Source organism: Cydia fagiglandana, chromosome 1 (genome assembly GCF_963556715.1).
Source record: "Cydia fagiglandana chromosome 1, ilCydFagi1.1, whole genome shotgun sequence".
Taxonomy (NCBI): domain Eukaryota; kingdom Metazoa; phylum Arthropoda; class Insecta; order Lepidoptera; family Tortricidae; genus Cydia; species Cydia fagiglandana.
In genome coordinates this window covers 24,089,251-24,105,880 of record NC_085932.1, presented here as the reverse complement: position 1 = coordinate 24,105,880, position 16,630 = coordinate 24,089,251, and the positions used below count along the sequence as shown (strand labels likewise).

The 16,630-nt window shown below is 38.9% G+C and overlaps 1 protein-coding gene across 2 annotated transcripts; it reads left to right on the top strand.

The window, feature by feature from the left end:
- Nucleotides 1-1,776: 1,776 nt before the first annotated feature.
- LOC134667200 (protein male-specific lethal-3) lies at nt 1,777-16,418 on the top strand. Of its 2 annotated transcripts, none has more exons than XM_063524537.1 (13): nt 1,777-2,189; nt 2,353-2,531; nt 3,184-3,296; nt 4,198-4,306; nt 4,881-5,069; nt 8,499-8,624; nt 9,355-9,530; nt 10,090-10,264; nt 11,293-11,394; nt 12,013-12,115; nt 13,873-13,960; nt 14,073-14,157; nt 14,399-16,418. In XM_063524537.1, the coding sequence occupies exons 1-13, from the start codon at nt 2,088-2,090 to the stop codon at nt 14,469-14,471; spliced, it is 1,620 nt and encodes a 539-aa protein (XP_063380607.1). In that variant the 5' UTR covers nt 1,777-2,087; the 3' UTR covers nt 14,472-16,418. The 2 variants fall into 2 exon arrangements, with proteins under 2 accessions (XP_063380607.1, XP_063380598.1); XM_063524528.1 differs by having other exon boundaries at nt 3,184-3,359.
- Nucleotides 16,419-16,630: the final 212 nt, after the last annotated feature.

The following is a 16,630-nucleotide window of genomic DNA, read 5'->3' as shown; positions in this document are numbered from 1 at the left end:
CCTATATATGTCAAATAATGTGTTTAATAAGTAGGTACTTACCTACGGTGAAGCTTCAAGCAACCTTGATATTTCCCTTATTCCCACGACCCGCACGTCCTTCCAGCTGCGTCTGCCGTAATGCACTTTATTTCATCATTTCGCAACTTATCCCAATCATAGAGAAATATTAGTAAAGAAAGAGTGGTAACTCCATATACATATCAAAACGCGACTTGATTCGTAGTCCACATCTAACGTCAAGTAGTGGAATTATCAGCACCGCTACTTGACACCATGTATTGTGACAAGTGTCCATATTGCCGAAAAATGTACTGCTAAAACAATTTACAACTAATATTATAAGCAGAAGGAGGTGAAAATAGAGTTCCGGTTAATCAGGTTCTAGGTAAGGTAATATTAGCTGATAATTTTTGAGCATTAGAGTTTTCGTTCGTCACGACATCTAGTGTCAACTAGCAGTACTGATAAATTCCGCTACTTGACGCTAGATGCGCCGCTAGATGTCGACTACGAAATAACTCGCGTTTTGGTAAAAAAAAACGGATGTATGAGGTTACCAGTCTTTCTTTACTTATATTTCTTTATGTCCCAATCAGTCAAACATGTATGCGGCATCTAGATACCTAATTCATTTTTCATTTATGTAGATTCCGCATACTTTAGGTAGTTTGAGCTTTGGAAATAATGTATGTACTTATAATTGAATCGCTAGTTGACTACATTCCTAAAAAAATAATTAACTATTTCTATTTTTCTTTTGTTCTTCTCGTTCACTGTGTAAATCTATTCTCCCTGTCAAGCATGATAAGCAAAATATAATTGTAAGTAAGTATTATTTATTAAATTTGTAATTTCGCACGCTATATACTTTATACAGTTTCTACCTGTGGAAACTTGTAATTGGCTTACTGTTTCTATGTTATTACCTAACTTGTTACTTAAGCTGTAAGTTTTCCTAATAAAAAAATAAATAAAAAATAACCAGGTACATATCTTGCAGTATTACAAATATTACAGATGAATATTTCGTTTCCTTACGAAACGTAGAAAAGGCACGATATTAAAAATAAAACATTTTTGATTTAATTTGCTTTGAATTATTAGTTATTACGAAGAGACGGCCAAAGATAAAAGGAAACCAAACGAGTGTTTTTTTGCAGATTCTTACATATAGTTGGTCAAGCAAATCTTGTCAGTAGAAAAGGCAGCAAATTTAAAAAAAATATAGGTGCTAAGGGTTATCATCCCATAGGGAATTTGAATTTCGCGCCTTTTTTTTTTGACCACAATATTTGGTTGACCAAGTATAAAGCCTCATTCCCACGAGCGCTTTTCCAACGCGGGTTAAAAAAAAGCGCTTGAATCTGTCCGCACTCTAAATTCGATTTAACGAACAAAAGAATTTAACTTTTTCTACCACTTCTATATAGTCCGTTTTTTTTAGCATTAGAAAGAACTTCGCAGAAGTTCGCTTGTGGTTCTAAATCTGGCACTTTTAGCGGTAACAATTTGAAGTAAATTATATGTATTGACCATGCTACATTAGATAATTCAATAATTATTAACAATTAACGAGCCTGATAAAAACTACACGCCTCCTTCTGCGGAGTTCTTTCTAATGCTAAAAAAAACGGACTATAGGATGCTACCTTCTATGGTATGTTCTATTATGCACGAACAAAACGCTATGACATTGACAGGTATAAATGTCTACAGAGTCCAAATTGTATTTCGTAGCTTATGCACGTCCAATTTAATCTCTCTGCCAGTTGGAAGTATTTGGGTGATTTGGGCTCCTTATCTCGGTTTGGACTCATAGACACAAACAAACACTACCGGGCGAGGTGACGCCCGATTAAATCTTAAATAAATTGGTTTTATTTCGTTTTGGCGTCGTAATATTACTCATATTACATAGTTTTCGCCTGAAACTATAACAATAAAACATATACAATACGTTTTACTACCGCTAATATTAAAATTTTGAAGTACAGTTAGATATTCGTCACCGAGCGCGGGAGTATCAAACTAAACTAATCACACGGGCTCACATTAATTCAACTCTGGCTTCTAGTGAATCAAAAATGGTGTCTACAAGAGGAGTACGTTACAAATTCACTGAGGGTGAACGTGTTTTATGTTATGAACCAGATCCCACAAAAGCTAAAGTCCTGTATGATTCAAAGGTATTCTACAGTTACCAACTAATTGCTTTATTTTTTGTACTTTAATTTATTTTTGCTATAATAAATTTTTATAAAATGTAACCTTACAACCTATAAAAATGTCAATATAGGCTATGGCATGGTGTTTAATTGATTTGGTTTTTTTCTTTTTTTTTCTTTTAAGGTATTAGAAGTGATAGAAAGCAAGGACAAACGGGGCAGGAGATCAGTGGAATATCTGATACATTTTCAAGGCTGGAATTCCTCATGGGACCGATGTGTGAGCGAGGATTTTGTGTTAAAGGACACTGAAGAAAACCGGCAGCTACAACGAGATCTTGCTGAGAAGTCACAATTGCAACTGTATGTCAACCACATTTATCAATAATAGAAACGGAAAGTTAGAAACAGTCGTTAATATGCTAACTTAGATAGCAAAGCATAAATATTTCTACAAATAAATGTGTCGCTTAACTTCAAACTTAGGTAAATCCATTTGACACACATATAGTGGCCCACCATACAAGAAAAATTTGAATCAATGGTATTAGAAAATAGAATTGAATTTGTTTTGTTTTAAAAGCAAACAAAACAAAACCAACTCTGTTCCATTTACTAATGATTCAAATTTCATTGTAGGTAATTTGTACTAGTATTAGGACCATTGGACACTAAAGGTCCAATTCTTCCAAGGTTCAAGGTTCTTTTCTTCTTCAATGGATTCTTGTGTGATCCATACAAAGTTAAATTATTATAACATGTAAGTGTTTTCAATTCATATTTTTTACATGAAAAGTAAGGTTCATATATTCTCAAAATTCTATTCCGGTAGCATAAGTATAGGGTGGTAAAGCCAGGTAAAATTATGCCATACATAAGAGGGGCCCTAATTTGACTTAGAAGCTGTCAGCACAGGTCCCCATTTGATAAATTTCCATTGGCTTCACCTGGTATTGTTATGCCACTGTCTTTTTCCCAGATAGTGTTAGTTATTATTGTAAAATCGCGTGTTCAGGGGCGCCTACTTGTACCGGCGCGAGCGCAAGAAGGGCAGCGGCGCGGGCCCGGCCAAGCGCGCGCGCCACGGCTTCAGCGACGACGGCTCCTCGTCCAGCACGCAGCCCGACGGTGAGCCTGCGACTAGCGACCATAACAGTAGCCGAGGAATGCCTACTAATCACATGCCTTCAGGTAGATCGAGTGCTAATTTGATGTCTGAAAACAGCAGTGCGATGAGCGATGATTAAACCTAAAATGTTTTGTAATTGTGTATCATATTGCTTTGCATGAGTAGTTTTGTAGTGTTGTGATAGGGAATGGTTTACTTTCGTGTTCCATCCGCACCAACTGAACGTCGCAGTGCGGCGCATTGGGCGCACAGAGAATTAAGAGAAATAGGTACTTACCGGTTAGCGATGTTCTTGTGTGAGTGGGGTGCGTTGCTATGCTTGCATTAGTTGTTTGGTAGTGTTGAAATAGGGACTAGTTTAGATCCATTTATTTAAATTGTGTGTAAACACCCGCTTTCATTTATTTTTCTTTTAAAGGAGAATAATTTCTCTGGATTTAGCTAAGTACTAGTAGTAGTAGTAGTAAACTCTTTATTGTACAAAAAGACATATTAAAAATAACATACAATTAGCAAGAAGTACAAAGGCGAACTTATCCCTTTGAGGGATCTCTTCCAGTTAACCTTTGAGTAGATGAGAGGAGAGAGTGAAAAGAGTACTACTACCCTTTGTACGGAAATGCACATGCTGAACTACAGTAACTGTAGTTCTACATAACTATTATTTCGCCAAAGCGCCAAAACCATTAGTTTACGTTTGTCCGTACGGAACGGTTGTGTGGCACTGTTATGTACCTACTTATGTAGAATAGAGTAAATGCTTTTCTTTTGACTTATTTTATGTGTTATTATATTAATTTCGTTCGCAATTCTGTAAATACCCGACTTGTATATAATTTATAATGGTAGAACAATAAACTTGTATAATAGTAGATCAATAAAATAAATGATTGTTTGCAGATGGATCGACGGGTGACACGGACTCGTCCATTGGCTCGGGGTGCAGCAGCCCGCACTCGCCGCCGCCGCACCAGGGCCGCGCGCACATCACGCTGCCCTCCGCACTCAGGTACCTATACCCACCACACGAAACTAAATAAACATTAACATCTTTCCAGCAGTTAATGTCAAGGAGTTTTCACTCACAAAATAAAGAAACAGACTTGGAAAAAATGTGTTACGGTATTACACTAATTAACATCCTCCAAGAATTCAGCCAGCGTTCAGCTGTGAATGGCAAGATTGGCAAGGAGTTTGACTCACTGAAACAGAACAAATTCACAAAATTTCAAAGTAAGTAAGATTGTAAGATTGCCAGATTCAACGGTTATATGAGCCGTAGATGTCAGTGATCAGCTAGCATAAAATATGTTTTATTATAAGACAGAGTACATCATCAGTTGTATAAAAGGATGTTATAACACTCAAACCCAACCGCGCGTTTAGGATCATCCCAAGGAATGTCCACCATGTTTCCCAAACAAACGCGATTTTTATGCAGAATTTACGTAGGTATACCTGGGATTTATTTATATCATAAAATAAAATAATAACACAATTACACGAAAAATACATGCGTTTGTACGGGCCAAACCTCTGGAATGTTCCTATAGCTAACAAGTACCGCTTCTTCATTTGGACAGGGATCGCCTGACGTTCGACTACCACCTGGTGGTGAAGCGGGGCCGGCTGTCGCGGCTGCCGGCGGCGCCGAGCGCGGCGCAGGTGCTGGAGTCCTTCGTCAAGTGGTTCGCGCGCGCCGGCGCCTGGCACCCGCAGCGCCCCAGACACGAACCCCCCATGAAACCCGACTTGCGCGACGTCTCCTGCAGGTGTGAGCCCTCTTATTTCTAAATTCGAATAATTATTCTGTAAGTAGGCTTCAACGGCTTTTTTGCGTGTCAAAAAAACATTTACAATGTTATCAAATGAAAGAGAAATACATAGTAATATTATAATTACAACCGCGAATACCTGGCTTTTATATTATGGTGTGTATGCTGGTATTACATTTTTAAAATCTTAAAATAACTAACTACAATTAGTATAACAGAGATGTATAGTCTATATGGTTAACAAAACAATACATTATATTTGGAAATGTGAAAGGTCCCTAATGTTCGAGTAGAGTACCTACTAATACCAACGAATACTAATAAGTTTCGAGGTTTAGAGGCTCTCCAAGCGTCAAAATAAAATTATATGAAAAAATCGCGTCAGGACTGTTAAGCTAACAGTCTTATAAACAGAATTCATGACTAGAATGTATCCATGCAATAAATCAATATTGGGCACTTTGTGTTCCTATTCGTTTTTAATAAATCAAATAATTTATTTTCCAGAATACAGTTTTTGATTAGTTGGTAATACAGTAGGTACATATATGTATATATATATACAGGGTGATTCATGAGACGTGAGCAGGACTTATTCTGCACACTCAGTAACTGATAATTGATCGATCACCATCGTGTTTAGGTGAAACAACCACACTTTTTCCTATTTTTTAACTTTTTAGTGAGAGCAAATTTAATTCTCTACAATCACGGTCACCCTACAAGACCTAATTAATACACATAAAACCTCATTAAGGCGCGGTGTGTAGTAAAATGCGCTTTTTTGTAACCATATTTACAGACTTTTACAAGGATTTCAAGCATTATTTTCTAGTATGTATAACTTTAGTCCTTGAACTACGTTATTGCTTGTCAGAAACACAACGGCTCATTATTTTCTCGATAGAATCTTAAGTTGAAAACATGCTTAAAGCTGTCTTTTGATCCATATTTTAGAAGTACTACGACGAAAATGGATATGAAACTTACCTCATTCGATAGCTTTTAAGTAAATCTTCGTTATTGCTGGTCCTTTTATTGATACGTTAATCTTTTCATTCATACTTTTATGAATTCAAATTTTACCTACCTAAATTACACCCTACGCGGCAATACCTTGCGCCCATTCCCCGCGTCAGTACGCCCGTGGCCACTGCCAGCGTCGGACCTATGCTAGTTTAGTGGACGTTTCATAAAATGTGTAACCACTGTATAAATATGCAAATATGTTATACACACAATGTTTTTCAACATACTTACGAAGAAAAGCAAAATAATTCTTAATTACTGTGACATTTCAGACATTCGCCCGTCATATTGTCATTTTATAACAAGTTGGGAAGCAAAGGCACACACCCATCTAACCAATCCGGAATTCAGTCACGATTGATAAATTGTGTAAACATATTTTATTAAAGGCTATTAAATTAATCAAATTGAATCATTTTTAAACATATGTGTATGGAATTCAAATACCTATGTGGGAGTGTTTAGTGTATGCTGGTAACCATTTCACCGCTTTTAGTTTCCGAGTTACCTACATGCGTTTTAAGGGAAGTGGTCGAAAAATGTCTAAAATGGTTTTGTGTTTAATATTAGGTAAGGTAGAAGTACTAGTGCTCGACGCTGCACTAGTATTTGACGTGGGTATAGTGTGTAGCTTTCAAATAGAGCTCGACGGCTAATCCTATTGTCTATTGTTAAGTAAAACCGCTCGTGCCACGTGCCACAACCACCAGCATAAAAAATACGTACTTCGGTTACTGAGTGCCGGTGAGTCGAACGCTACAGAACCAGTCTAAAATGTGTCATAGAGATGCGTAACAAGAGCGCACCTACACTGGTTTTTTGAGCGTTAGCCCGCGCTCAGGTGCCAAATAAAATAATTAAGACCCTTTTTTGCAGGTAAGTAGCACGTGCGGTTTTACTTAACAATAGACAATAGGATTAGCCGTTGAGCTCTATTTGAAAGCTACACACTATACTTTATGTCAAAGTAATATAGGTTAATTGAACGGCGACGATCTTTCTGTATTCAAATTTAGTTCTTGTCACTTTGACATAAAGTGCCCATGTCGAATACTAGTGCAGCGTTGAGCACTAGTACTTCTACCTTATTTCCGCCAAGTCCGTACCGTGCGTTATGGAAATTTATTCCAAAAAATGCTGTTTTTATATACCACACTGGTGGCAAGCAAGCATACGACCCACATTCACCATAGCCTATGGAAGCCTGCAGCTACGGGGATGTGACACATCATGCCAAATGTTGATTGCTTTTATATAAAATAAAAGTCCTAATACTCGTATATAAAATAAGCTTTCATAAGTAATAGTTACTGATTTTTAAAAAGCACTTTTCAATTAAAAGACATGTCAAGATCGGTTACCTTCTTTCAAGTACTTTCTAATGCTAAAAAAAACGAACTACAGTATTCTTCCTTATTTTCAATACCTACTTGTCCGAAATTGACTTCTAGAATTAGACCAAGTGTGCGACAATTTTGATTGCACACGCAGTGCAAGTGTTAATCATAATTTCATAAAGGTATGTCGTTCAAAATAACACTTGCACTGCGTGTGCAATCAAAATCGTTGCAGAATTTTCTTGGTCTAACTCTATTATATTTTTATGGTAAGTAAGTACTAATTTCTGTCTCATAATAATTGGGTATAATTTGATTAGGTTCTTAGTTTGTCGGGGTATACTCTCATATTGTATATAATTTCATTAAATACTCATTAAAATAATAAACCTTATTTCGATATTAATTGCCGGAAAAAATCCCGGAACTGACAAATCAGAATATTCAGAATACCGATGGCGCCAGAATAAGGATGTAGACGTGCTGCGCGGGAATGGTGCGGCGGGGCGCGCGGGGCGCCCGCCCGCCTGTTCTACCACGCGTCTGCTTCACCCCCTCGGAAACGTAAAACTCAAGTATAAGAGCGCCTTAACCGTAATGACAGCATTTTGTTACGAAGAAAATAAACTGTCAAACTTGAGTGAGATACGAGTTTTCAAAAGTAACCAGTCCGTGATGACAGTGATGACATTCAATTTGAAACAGAATATCGGTAGTTTAGTATTCTAATTTTAGGGTGACCATGCATGACGTAAATAAATTAATAACTTTTTTTTTCAACATGACTAGAAAATTAACGTTAACCTCACTAATACTGATACGAGACAATTCCTTATAATTTACGAAATGCGCAGTGTTAGTCCTGCTCACGTCTCCTGAATCACCCTGTATATACAGTACATATATATTCGACAGTACATATGTAAAATTTTATCGCTAGGGAATCATTTGATTTTGAGATGCCACGATATTGGGCTTATGAGCGCAGAACAGTATGAAGATTATTTCTACCAGTTATGTATGTTTTTGATAGAATATTGTAGATGTATGTGTCGGTTAGATTGAACCTGGTACGCGAGGTGGCGGACGGGCTGCGCGTGTACTTCGACTTCGTGCTGCGCGCGCAGCTGCTGTACAAGCAGGAGCGGCAGCAGTACCACGAGCTGTGCGGACAGTTCCTGCACGAGTGAGTCACTGTTGCATCAACCACACTTAAGGCCACCCCACAAGTCTAGTCTACTCTACGGCTGCTGATCTACGCAACGTTGGCGCAACTGCTCAGCGACACCATTTTCCATTGCTCTGACTAGACGCCGATGCTCAAAAGATGCTAGTGTGGTGTGACCCTTAGGATCGGTTGCACCAAACCGTCTGTCACCGTTAAAGCGTTCGCTTAATTTTATTGTATGTGAAGTTTCATATATCTCTGCCGCGTGACGTTGATCAGTCTGTTAGCTGTGCGTGCAACTGGCCTTTAATGGACAAATCAATGCAATTCCCATGCAGTTCGCAGTGAAAATTGGCGAACTTTCTGACGAAGACAGACGGTTTAGTGTAACTGGCCCTTAGACGCACAAAGACACCATGTCCAGGGCCTACTCCGGGGGCGCACGGCAATGTTTCGGTGGAAATGGCGGCACCGCAATTAGTTTTTACCTCATTATCACCACTACCACCAACCAGTAGGTAAACTATTAGTTCTCGCTTTATATTTAACTAGCTTTTGTGTGCGACTTCGTCTACTTAGAATGATGATGATTGATAAATCCTATTTCCATTCCTGGGCCGCGAACTATATCATTACAAAACTGCATCTAAATCGCTTCAACGGTTTAAGCGTGAAAAGGTAAACAGAGCTAAATACTTTCGCATCTACATTACTAGTAGATTTTAATATTATGTTGTCAATATTTCAGAGATGAGACAGAGGAGGAGGAACTGAAATCCGAGGTGGAAGAAGAAGAAGGCGCGTGTACGGAGACGGCGGCGGGCGAGGGCGCGGACAAAGAGGATCCGGAGGACATCAAGAGCCCGAAGATACCCGAGTACTCGCACTTGCCGCCAGACCCCACCGAGGCGGACGCACCCACAGGTACATAGTCAACATTAACGCTCTCTTGTGCACGAATGCAATGAATGTGTGAATGGAAATATCTATACATTGTGTAATAGATAAACCTAATAAGTGTTCCGTGAACAAAGTTTTGTACGGAACATTAAAAATGGTGACTCTGGCTCTATACCGATACGTGTGTCAGTCACACAATGACAGATATAATTCGTTTCGTTCTTCCATACGTGCCAGATTTCGTCAATCGACCTGTACTTTTGTACGGAACGGACGGAAGTGGCTATATTATAATGGAAAATTTATGTCGATCTGTTGATTACGATAATGAAAGGAACTACAAAACTAAATACTTTTGATGTTTGTCCACCTTTGATGTTTTAAGACTCGATTTCGGGAATACCTTGTTGACCGAGTGAGAACAAAGCGTCTGCGTTTCAGCTTATGTTTTTTTCGGCTCCTCTTCTCTACAGGTCGCATTTCTCAACCTATGATCCAACCTACGATCTAACTATGTATATTTAGCTCACAGAGACACAAGTTTTTTATAGTAAATTATCCGACATGTTTTTTTTTCGAACAGCAGCAGAAGAGCAGTCCAACAATCACGAGGAGCCAGCGGGTGCTAGCGAGGAAGCCAACAATGTCAACAACGCGAGCAACAACAAGGAGCCCGCCAAGAGCGAGCCGAGCGCCGACGAGGCCGACGGCAAGCGCGAGGCGCGCCCCGCCACGCGCAGCGGCAACATCAACCGCCGGTGAGACTGCTTTATCAACGGTTTCTAGCCTTTTGAACGCCATAGCCAGCCATAGCTAGCCATTTGCCGTGCCACTGACGCCATAGGGTTAAAATTTAGTTTTGTGAACAAATAATGCCAACCTTAAAAAGGGGTGTTTTTCAGTAGATTTTCATCAAAAAACGATCAACGTCAAATGTCGTCTTTGGCGTCGTTGTCACGATTTTGCGTTGACGTCAATTGCCGTCTGTGGCGTTCAAAAGGCTAGAAACGACTTGGACCAGTTGCACCGACCACAATTGTCAGATTGATCAGCGCCAGTCGGCAGAGAACTATGAACTGAACTGAACAGAGATTAAAATGTAGAAAAAGTTATAGCGGCGACAGACGGTTTAATGTGACCAATCTTAGGGTCGGTTGCACCAAACTGTTCGTATCGTTAAAGAGTTCGCTAAATTTTTATGTATGGAAAGTTTCATAATAAAGCGCCGGGGCGCGCCGGCTTACGTTGATCAGTCTGTCAAATGTGGTTGGTGCAACTGGCCCTTAAACTTAGGGCCAGTTGCACCAAACCGTCTGTCATCGTTAAAACAACAATTGACAATTTGTGCGTGGAGCAATACTTTTTTCTTACTAGTATTTCTTTCTGGTATTCCAGCTATCCAATTTCTTTGTCCAATATGTATTGCGTCTCACATTTTGCTTCAAAGAGAGAGCGAGACACATTGACATTGGACAAAGAAATTGGACAGGTGGAATACCACTACGATAGGTTTGTGCGGTGGGATCAATGGCGTAACCAGAGAAGGGCCCGTGGTCCCAAAGATCGTGAGCTCTTGAGGTGACTAACATTTATTACAAAATTTAGGAGGGTCACGATGAATTTGCCTCGGACGTCAAATATTCCGGTGAAAATGTTATACTTATTAATAATAGGTATAATATATATTTCCACCTATTTTTTTTTGTTCAGTTCTCAAGTTTCTATTAAAATTCCATTTCAACAAGCACATAGGTTATAATAAACAAGCATGGGGTAATTCCGGCAGGTTGCGGTCGCACAAGTCGGCGGTGTCCCAGTCGGAGAACGAGGAGCCCGCGCCCTGCACGTCCACCGGCGAACAGCGCGCGTTCGAGACTCTCTCATCCAGGTACGACTACTAGCCTTAAACCACCTTAAACTGACTGAATAAAACACTAGCCGGTTAGATGAAAACTTTCTGATATTTCTTTTTATACAATAAGTAATTTAAATTACAAACTTCTTTCGAAAACGGCACTTTCCGTAATTGAATTAGCCGTTATAGTAAACACTTAAATATACGAAGGTGACACTTGGTGCGGCACTTCGATCGCTAGATCGAAAGGACGGCTTCCGTAAGGCTCATTTAGACGGTTCAAGAACTTGCATGCGATTTTCGTCACATTGCTGTATTTGGTCGATGACTGAATTCATTGTACTCTGTAGTTAGCAATGTATCGATTATTCCATGCAAGTTCTTGAACCGTCTAAATGGGGCTTGGCGACAACCTCGAAACCCATTTAAAAAGCAAGTTTACCGCCTTATCTACAGGGTTCAAATTCATATAACAGCTCATCTGCTGCGTCCTTCACGAGCCAAGTTTTTTTCTCCTGAATAGCAATAATAATTTTGAGCCATATAGACCTCTATACTTCCTAAGGTTAAAGTCGCTTTTTGAACGGGATTTATTTAAGCGGTTTTTTTTTATCATTCGGCGCACCCAAGTTTATTTGTAAATTTGTTCAGCGTGGGCAGCAGCGGGTCGTCGCTGAGCGAGTGCTGGGCGCGGCCGGCGCAGGAGCCCGCCGCGCCGCCCACGAGGACGCCGCTGTCTCTGCTGCTCGAGAAGGTATGCCTACTTCTTATTTCAACTATACAGGGTGACCAATCCAAATGGGTCAGTAGGGAGAAGTCAGAAACTATGAGAGATAGCGAAAACTGTTCTTAGGAATCATGGCGTCGATTTTAGATTTAATAATAATGGCATTCAATTTTTTTTTAATCTATCATATGACTGTATGATGTCATATGTAGGGCCGAAGGCCTGAAGCGTCACACGAGAGGGGGAAGTTGGAGCTTAAACACGACCCAACACTTTTCCTATTGGGAGTCGGGGTGGAGGGTCCGGGCCTTCGGCCTTCCGCCGGGGTCGGCCTTCGGCCTCCCGGCCTGAAGCTCGCTCTTCGGGATCGCTTAACCTTCTTGGAAATTTGACTTTGCCCGTGTCCGCCGCCATTTTGTATTTTTCCAACATTTTTTTTTGACATGGTAATCTTGGGCTCCCAGGTTGGCCGCATGCCAAATCTCAGCGTGCTCGGACCAGCTTGAAAAAGTTTAAAAAAAAGTCGGCCATTTTGATTTTTTTTAATGTAGTTTGTTTTGTCTCGGGGACCTCTATGATATTTGGTCGAGCACCCCTCACCTATCACGCATCGTTTAAAAGTTGCCATACAAACAAATACTACACGCGATTACATAAAGAATTGCCAGGTTCGATTCCCGGTTATGTATGAGAGTTAAAAAAAAAGTTTGAATGTCATTATTATTAAATCTAAAATCGAAGCCATGGTTCCTAAGAACAGATATCGCTATATCTCATAGTTTCTGACTTCTCCCAGCTGACCCATTTGGATTGATCACCCTGTATATATATGCTACTTATTAACTACATAACGACGTGTCATTATGAAGACTGATAATTTTGTTGTACATATGAAGGACGCCAGTTGTGAAGTTACGTCGTGCTATTAAATATTTCCATTGTAAAAATATTATAAAGCAGAAAATAAGCATTTCGACGACCGGTCTGGCCTAGTGGGTAGTGACCCTGCCTGTCAAGCCGATGGTCCTGGGTTCAAATCCCGGTAAGGGTATTTATTTGTGTGATTGATGAGCACAGATATTTGTTCCTTAATTATGTATGTTGTCTGAGTACCCACAACACAACACAAGCCTTCTTGACCTTACCGTGGGCCTTAGTCATTATTAATTTTGTGTCTCCTTTTGGATTTCACGGGCCTATAAATCCCGGTCTTTTGATAGGCTTGCGTGGGGATATAGATCCAACACGTAGAGGCCCCTTGGAGAGCTTTAATGTCATGTAGAACGCCTGCTGGAACCCGTTCACAGGCGCAACAATAGACACCCATGAACCGGTCGCAGCAGGCATCATTATTAATATTATTACACAATGACCCTATAATATGTATATTAATAAGTATGACTAAATGAGAGTTTATGTTTGCTGTAAAACAATTTAACTTATCTGTCGTCTACAGGGTTACTGACCATCGGGCTTTAAATCCAGGGCTCGATTCTACTCGCTATACTGAGCTACTTTTATTATGGCACCAACCCCGAAATCCCAAAATCTAATTTTACTTTTTCATACATTTTGGCTGATCAGATGTCGACGTTTTCTATGGAAACCCAAAAATTTTTCCCCGATTTTAGGGTTGGTCCTATAGTCAAAGTAGCTCAGTTTAGCGAGTAAACTCAAGCCCTGGAATTAAAGCCCCATGGTCAGACACATACTGTATAGGATACTGACCAGTATTTCTCGATTGTATCGTCTTTCGTGGTGGTGATATTTTGTATCATGTGCAGGTGGCCAAATGGCAGATAATCCCTCGAGAGGGCACCGAGCATCTCCCGTGCCGGGTCTACGGCGCCATACATCTTGCTAGACTCTTTGGTAAATGCATTTTTCTTATGATCTATCAATAAGATACCATTGTTAATTTGGTGGTTTAGTTATTGACAAATATGATGCGTAAAAATAATATTTCTCTTTTTTTGCATTTCAGTGAAATTACCAGACTTCTTAAATGCAACGCAGATGCCAGATTTCAAATTGAAACTCATCCTAAAGCATATTGATATGTTTGTCCAGTAAGTATACTGTCATTTCAGACTATTCCAAATACTTATTTAACTAATATTTATACATATAAAAAGAAGTTGACTAATTGTGGTAGGTATTACATCTGTCCAATATCTTGTTTCAATGTCATTGCGTCTCACTCTCTCATTAAGCAAAATGTAAGACAAAATACACATTGGACAAAGAAATTGTACAGATGGAATACCACCCTAACTCATTGAAATGTTGCTTTATAAATTTATCATGCAGGTACTTGGACGAGCACAGTGAATGGTTCGGAGAGATGTACTACATAGCGGACAACGTGTCGCGGTCACATTGAACATAATTATCTACGTACTTTCATCTAAATAATTACATACACAGTTGCAACTTTTATGTCAAGAAGTTGATATGTACGATATTTTTTTACATTCAAAGCAGATTCTTAATTAATATGTAATACTTTATGAAGTTTATGGTGGTTTTCTAATTATGAATCCTTGGATTCAACAGAAAAGAAATTACATTATAAAGACTGCCTATGTCCCATATTAAGGGTGGTATTCCACCTGTCCAATATCTTGGTCCAACGTGTATTTGCGTCTCATATTTTTCATAATGAGAGAGTGAGATGCAATGCACATTGGACCAAGACATTGGACAGTTGGAATACCACCCTTACATGAAAATCGGTATCCCAAATTGTTGTTTCAGTGCATATAGTTACCTACATAAGGTAACAGTGACAAGCGAGTTACAGTCCCAGTCTTGAGAACCTAATTTGTTCGATACTATCTTTATCATGACTAAAAAGCTGTGTTAAAATGTTCTAGTCTTCCACGTAATTGAATATGTGCTCGTATCTGTATATGATATTTTCTGTTGGTCACCAATATCATCAGCAAAGCTTTAAGATGATGATGCAATGATTTCGCAAACATTGTTTATTTTTATCTTAGTGATTTGGCTAATGGTTAATCAATTATTACATTTTTTTTGTGTAATAGATTTACATGCCTTTTATGACAAAACAGTATGGAATTATGTATTTCAATTGTAATACCATTAACATTAAATTATCGATTCTAAAGGTGGCCACTGACGAGCCTTCCAACAGTCCTGCACTGGCTGGCGTAGCTGCAATCCAAAATCGGTCCGTGAATGTAAAAAACGTACAATGTTTAATATTAGGATGCCGTCCATTTGGATGAATCCATTGTAACGGCCTCCATTTGGAAGGCTGGTTAGTGGCCTGCTTAAAAGCGTTGTAACTGTAAGAAAAAATCATGCATCGAATTTGACAGCTGATATTTTTTGTGTCGTGGTAGGTATATTGATTTGCCTATGCCAATACCCGATACCTACCAATATGTTTTGTGACATCGTTTTGTTTACCTCTAGTTAATATAATACAGTAAAATTATACATTTTGCGTTTGCGTCAAATCCGGTAGTTCTGATTTTTTGCAGGCTTGTTTATGATGTTGGCCCAATGAATAATCCAAGTTTGTGACCTCGAGCGCTGAACGCAACTTTGTCCAAAATCGAATAAACCGCAATTTTTTTTAGATTTGGGCGATTATAACCCTAAAGTACTAGTTTTTGATAGTAACTTCCTAGGGCGTTTTTAAAGTAGACTAAATTTGCTACAATAAGACACCAGAATTGTCTCTGTACATCTAATATTTTCCGAGATAAAGCCTTTCAAATTTTATAATTTTACATCAGTTCTTAGCTATAATATGAGGGTTATGTATGTAATTTATATGGAATTCATCACCGCCACGTTCTACAAACTATTTATTTTCCATAAAAAAATGTATGAGTGCCTATTTTGCTAAAAATATTTCTTTTTGGAAAATAAATATTTAGTAGAACGTGGCGGTGATGAATTCCATATAAGTTACCTATCTAACCCCTATATTATACCTAAGAACTGATGTAAAATTATAAAATTTTGAAAGGCTTTATCTCGGAAAATATTAAATGTACAGAGACAATTCTAGTGTCTTATTGTAGCAAATTTAGTCTACTTTAAAAACGCCCTAGGAAGTTACTATCAAAAACTAGTACTTTAGGGTTATAATCGCCCAAATCTAAAAAAATTGCGGTTTATTCGATTTTGGATAAAGTTGCGTTCAGCGCTCGAGGTCACAAACTTAGGTTATTCATTGGGCCAACATCATAAACATGCCTGCAAAAAATCAGAGCTACCGGATTTGACGCAAAAGAGCCAGGTTACAAAATTCGACAAAGTTACTGTAATATAAATATTAAGAGCAAACTTACACATTTGTTTTATTGATGCGCCACCGAGTATACGGGTGGTATTCCACCAGTATTCCACCTATCCAATTTATTTGTCCAATGTGCAATCTCAAAGGAGGCCAGTGGTTAACACCAAACTCAAAATAGCACATATAAAAAAACATTAGGGGTATTTTACTTGTCCTAGTAAATTTAGGTAGTGTGCGTGAACTGTATTTGTATGTGTAATGCA